Here is a 6671-nt window from a genome sequence, read left to right as displayed (position 1 = left end):
AAATACTTCCTTTGATGTAGTCTAATTTGTTAAGATGGATATAGAGTAGTCACATTTAATTATATTTTTAAATAAGTTATTGTTGTTACACATAATTTAAGTTACCTGAAAAAAATCTAATTTAGTATTTTTTTATGTTTTTTTTGTAAATATTTATTCATTCTAATATGATGATTAGTTGCTCAAGAAACATTTCTTATTATTAACAATGATTTTTGCTGCTTAATATTTTTGTGGAATCCATGATTGCTGTTCATTGAGCTTTCTATTCACCAAAGAATCCTGAAAAAAAAAATGATCACGGTTTCAAAAAATATACTAAGCAACAAAAATAGTTTTCAACACTGATAATAATTTAAAAAACTATTATTAATAATCAAGCAGCAAAGCAGCATAATATAATGATTTTTGAAGGATCATTTGACACTGAAGACTAGAGTAATGATGATGAAAAATGCAGCTTTGTTATCACTAGAAATAAATTATGTTAAAATATATTAAAGTAGAAAACAATTATTTAAAATGGTAATATCTTACTATATTATTGTATTTTTAAACAAATAAATGGTGAAATGAATATATATATATATATATTGCTGCACAAATAGCATATAAAATAACCCATAGCAGATCTATACAGGTGGAGCTGGGGAAGGTGGAGGGTTTCAGAGAACTCTGAAAGCGTGCTGCAGGAATCTCAAGTGAATGCTAGCGTTACCTGAAAAAAATCTAATTTAGTATTTTTTTATGTTTTTTTTGTAAATATTTATTCATTCTAATATGATGATTAGTTGCTCAAGAAACATTTCTTATTATTAACAATGATTTTTGCTGCTTAATATTTTTGTGGAATCCATGATTGCTGTTCATTGAGCTTTCTATTCACCAAAGAATCCTGAAAAAAAAATGATCACGGTTTCAAAAAATATACTAAGCAACAAAAATAGTTTTCAACACTGATAATAATTAAAAAAAACTATTATTAATAATCAAGCAGCAAATCAGCATAATATAATGATTTTTGAAGGATCATTTGACACTGAAGACTAGAGTAATGATGATGAAAAATTTAGCTTTGTTATCACTAGAAATAAATTATGTTAAAATATATTAAAGTAGAAAACAATTATTTTCTGGCATGTGAACATATCCATCCCTATCATGAGAAATGCACACACAGGCCTGTGCAGCACACAGAAAGGAAGATTATCAGAGCATGGTCATCGGTATTCGTAAGACTGAAAGAGTTTAAGAGAAGACCCGTTGTTCCCTTTAGAAAAAAATATTGGAGATATATTTCTGAACTTCAAAAGCATTTTGTGGGCCATTGTTTGAAACGGGTGCGTTGGAGAGGTGGTTTTTAAAGCAAGGTTCTTTCAAAGAATGCCTTGAAGTGTTAATACATTGTGCTGAATTGTGCCATATTAAGTTAAATTAATATTTAAGCAGTAAGGTATGAGAGCTTGCAACCCCTTCAGCTGTGACTTCACAATGCAGCATGGCCTGTATAAAAGTGGTTGCTTAAGCGTTACTAATCAAATTTACTAAGGACACAAATTCTCATGGTTTATTTTTTTAAAGCCAATTCATTTAAAAGTGGCGTCCTTCTGCTAGAACCAAGATCTTTGACCTAAAATATTTCCTTGAAGTTTCCCTGCGATTAGTATTTCAGTAATTTAACAACACATTCACTCACACATTCTCGGATGTTGTTTAATGGTCACATGACATGCAGACTAATCAAATATTTCAAATATTTATTAAAAATTTATATTTTTATGATTTATTAGTTATTAATAAATTATTCATGTAATTATTTTTTTAATTAATAATGATCCCAGTTTTGAAAAACGTGTGGTATAAGATATGATCATTGAAAAGTGATATACTGAACCAGTTGTTTACATCAGAGATTTACCTATATTGTAAATTCTAGAATGAATGTAAAATTGACCAATAAGAATTCAGGAATTAACTATCCATTTTATAAATAGTAATGCATACTTGGGTAATAGTAAGGTAAAAGCATTGGCCCTTTTACAGTTTAGTTGGATATTGCTAGTCTTCCCCAAATCTTGATACTACATCAGACGTTCTTAATCAGAGGTCCGGAGCCCACTAGGGGGCCTCAGCAAATTCCCAATAGGGCCACAGGATGACTAAAAAGTAATTTAATAAACAAATTTATGGAGTAAAATAATCTGAATTAAAATCATTAACTATTAAATCAATAACAAACAAAAAATTAATAACTGTTTTGTTGAAGAACGTACAGTTCATGATATATATATATATATATATTACACACACTTTGCAGTATCAGTGAAAAGTTAATTATTTAGACCAAATAAGAAAAATGTACACACTTCATTCTGTTCAAAAGTTTACACCCCTGGCTCTTAATGCATCATTTTTCCTTCTGGAGCATCAGTGAGCGTTTGAACCTTTTGTAATAGTTGCGTATGAGTCCCTCAGCTGTCCTCAGTGTGAAAATATGAATCTCAAAATACAGTAATTGTTGAAAAGGGTTCAAATACGCAAAAGATGCTGGAAAACCAAATAATTTGTGGAACCTGAAGGATTTTTTTCTGAAGAACAGCAGGCAGTTTAACTGTTCAGGACAAACAAGGGACTCGTGAACAATTATCACAAAACAAAACAAAACAGCTGTGGATCATCAGGAGTCATTTTTATAAATTCAACTATTATTCAACTAGAATGGCTGCACTACATGCTGCTTTTGGGAAACTTAAATTTCTACTGATAAAAAAAAAGAATAGTTTTCTGTTAAATGTCTACTAAAAACATCCTAGTAACAGGGTTGGCATTTTAAAAAAGGAGGTATTTATTTCTCTTTGCACAGTTCACGTCCTGCCCTTTCCTGTTTTTTTTGTTGTTGTTTGTTTTGTTTTAAATAGTACATTATTTTAATAAGTGGTTTTGTAGAATAACCTCGTAATTATATATTATATCGTTTCTGGAGGGCTCATAAAAGCATGAAATGAACTTTTCTCCATCTGCTGCCTTCATAACTCAGGAAAGACCCTAGTAAAGCAACTGTGAGTGTTCTTGCGGTTTCATCAGCCAATCAGGGCACGTCAATTTCCTATGGCTCTAGAGTCATGAATCACATGGCATTTACGGCTCAGGTGAGTGGCTCGAAACTCTGAACTGAGGGCCCATAAGCAAAGATGTAGATTACACATCACATACTTCCAGGGGCTCTGTGCCCAACTGCCTGAGATGAATGTGAATGCCAATGGCCACTGGATGAGAAACGACATGGTTACGCTCAGTAAGATGGTTCCCAACTCTGGTTAACAGGGATGAGTGATCTGCACTCACTTATACATGAGCGCAATGCAAGAAAATCCATCAAATCATTCCGATAAATTCAATGCCTGTTACTTTGTTCTCCCTGATCACACCCAATTTTCTGCTACTTTAATCATTCCAGCAGAGAGCAGCGTGTAGATTGAGATACTCTTGGAATCTGTCTTAAATCTGAATGACATTCACGTATATTGTCTCTGTGCAAATTCACCTCAAGCTTCCTATTTCCTTACCTCTCAGCCATCCATCTCTGGGGTGCAATCTGTCAAGATCACTCGAATTAAATTAAATCTGTTGTGCCGTATCAGACGGGCGTTCCCTGCTCCTCTCCGCATGCTTGGTGGAATCCACAGAAGCACGGCTGCTGGAACGGGACGTCCTGGCATCGCGGGTTCGAGAGGTGGAGGAAGAGAACCGGCAGATCCGACTCCAGCTGAGCCAATCGCAGGGCCTGGCTGCCCAGCCTGCCGAGGGTAACTATGGCAACCAGCAGTGGGTGGCATCGGCAGACACCGGTCCAGAAGACGTGGAGAACACAGCCGAGGAACGGGCCAATCACAGCGAGTGTTCTCGCTCGCCCACCGCCGAGAAGTGTGAGGTTAGATGACATATTAGGTCCTGTCAGATGTGAGAACAAATCTTTAGAACATACAGCGGCCCCAAAAAGCATTTAAATCACACTTCTGGAAAAGTGAAAGGTTTTACAAACACTTTTTAAGCATACCATTTCACAAAGACAAGTTCGATAGGTTGAAATGATAAAGCGATATACAGTCCGAAATGAAAACAAAAGATATCACCTCAACACCAGTTGGTTAATACTAAATAATGGCTCTAAAAAGTAAACTTAGTTCTGTGTAGTTTGATATTTTATATTTATTGAATCAATATTCACATCAGTTGTAATGTGGCATATGTGTACAATTTTTTTTCTGGATGGACGCTGTATGTTAGATTATGTTTAAAGCCTACACAGTAAATGTTAGGAATACTTTAACAAAGCTAAAGTTCTTCAGCCCAATCTGAAACGTTGGCATTTCTCTCCACACACAGTTGATTCACGTGGCATGTGTGTGTGCGGGTCACAACGCCAGTCGGGACGTGGTCACTCTGGTCAAATCCATCCTGTTCCACAGGTAAGACCCAAGCACAGGAAAATGAACAGTAATAGATAGCAATATAATAGTATAGTGACACCAATATATAGAGCTGCATTGTGTATGGAATCTTATGTATGCAAAGTGTATAAGAAAAAAATATTGGGATTTAGCTATTCTCTAGTAGATTTTATATTTTTTAAATATGTATTGCATTTGACCTGAAATTAAATTCCACAATTAAAAATTTAAATGTTGAATTTGAAAATTGACATTAAATTTTTTTGGAATTTGAATTTTACATTTATTTTTTTGAATTGTGACTTCAAATTCCAAAATTCAGTTTTCAAATTCCAAAAATTTAATGTCAATTTTCAAATTCAACATTTTAAATAATTTTAAATTTGACATTTAATTTTGGGATTTTGAACATTAGAATTCTGGAATTTGAAATTTGAAGATTTCATATTCCAAAATTCAAATGTTCAAATTCAACATTTTACATTAAAAAAAAAAAATCTAAATTTTTAATTTTAAAAATGAAAAATTTCAAAGCAGCATATTTCCACCTTAGCATCTTTGCTTGATGCATTCATATAAAACCTAACATGTCAACATGTCCACATCTCTCTTTTCAGGAGAAACCCACTTCACTTTCATTTCATCACAGATACAGTGGCCAATCAGATCCTCAGCACTCTGTTCCAGTCGTGGATGGTACCGTCCGTGCAAGTCAGCTTCTATGACGCTGATGAACTCAAAGTAAGCACTTGCCTCATCATGCTCCCATGACTCCAAAATTGCCCTTTGACCCAGAGATAATGACCATGTCACAGAGCACCATAATAGAGGTTTAATGGGAGGTCATAAGCAGCGATAGCTTTGAAACGATGCAGGTGACAATGACAAGTCTGAAGAATGATGCCGATCACAATCCTCTCTGAGCTCTTTCAGGCACAAACAACTGGAATGAAAGACGTGTCACACGCGCTTATGGATTGTAATGAGGGGGCAAAGGTCCCCTTGGGACAGTATGGCTTGTCTGTAATAGTGGAAACATTGAGGTTGTTTACACTCCAGTGATCTCAAGAGCTTTCGCTCTTGGAAAACTCTTTCACGCTCCAGTGGGAGAGAGAAAACACAGAATTATTCATTTCTGTTCATATATTTAAAGTGACAGTGCGCCTCTTTTTTTACAACTTGGCATGTGAGAGCAGCCTTTGATGTGGCGCTGAATTATTCACTGTGTTGTGAAATTTTTTTATGCAGTGCATGGTACGCTGAAAGAGCGAAGTGACAATCAAAGAGCATGCCTCCTCCTCTACACACACACATGCACACATTTTCTAGGAGAGCGCATTCTAGTTTACATTACACTGCACACTCAAGGACACTCACATGAATGCATGCACGCTCTCACATGCACAATAACACAAATACATTCGTTCTTGTCCCGTTTTGTGCTCCCGTCCCCTTCCCGCACTGCATTCACCTCTGATTGTCAGCTGTTTGGCTCGGAGCCGTCTCTAATCACGCGGATTTTACATTCTGTGTCTCCGCTGTGCATAGAGACCTCTTTGCTCTCCTGAGTATATGAAAGCTAAGCTGTAGGAAATCCAGTCTTTTTCAATCAACCCCTCTCCGGCAGATTATTATTAAACCTGAGCTCAGGTCATTAAGGATGTATGCTGAAAAGATGAAGCGTACAATAAGAACTGTAGAGGGTTATTTCCATGGGTGCAGATGATGCTATAACTGCAGAATACAGTTCAGAAGCAAAGAGCACAATGAGCGCCTCTGGTAGGTGATAGTGAACACATGCAGGGTTTTAAGAACAATCTGAAAACTATATTCTAGTCAGGTATAATATGTAATTAGTTTTAATAGTCGCTACACCCAGGAATACATGTTTTCATTCTGTGTACATTATTATTATTATTATTATTATTATTATTATATCAATATCTGGGTCCCAGTACAATAATAATGTGATTGCAGTCTTTTACTGATTTTCTCTTACATTCATCACTTAAGAATATCAATACAGTTGTGTGTGGTAAAATACTGTAATACTTGATAAAAATATATAGATTTATTTTTTCTCAGCTATTGAGCAGAGAGCACAACAGCAGGTTCCCAGACATAAAAATTCCATTCATCTTAGCAAGGACACTTTATCTATGACAAAAATAAATATATATTTTATCTATCTATCTCTCTCTCTCTCTCTCTCTCTCTCTC

The 6671-nt window shown here is 35.2% G+C and overlaps 1 protein-coding gene across 1 annotated transcript in view; it reads left to right on the top strand.

The window, feature by feature from the left end:
* Positions 1–3622: 3622 nt before the first annotated feature.
* Positions 3623–6671, top strand: part of large2 (LARGE xylosyl- and glucuronyltransferase 2) — a gene marked incomplete at its 5' end in the record, with an annotated part of 15958 nt that continues 12909 nt past the window's right edge. The window contains 3 exons of the mRNA XM_016575684.1: positions 3623–3931; positions 4387–4469; positions 5069–5192. Of these exons, the coding sequence (XP_016431170.1) occupies positions 3623–3931; positions 4387–4469; positions 5069–5192 (516 nt within the window). The remainder of the gene's footprint in view (positions 3932–4386; positions 4470–5068; positions 5193–6671) is intronic.

This window comes from Sinocyclocheilus rhinocerous, unplaced genomic scaffold, assembly GCF_001515625.1.
Source record: "Sinocyclocheilus rhinocerous isolate Xijiao unplaced genomic scaffold, SAMN03320098_v1.1 scaffold82, whole genome shotgun sequence".
Classification (NCBI taxonomy): domain Eukaryota; kingdom Metazoa; phylum Chordata; class Actinopteri; order Cypriniformes; family Cyprinidae; genus Sinocyclocheilus; species Sinocyclocheilus rhinocerous.
The sequence above is the reverse complement of the archived record's forward strand: the minus strand, read 5'-3'. Positions and strand labels throughout refer to the sequence as shown.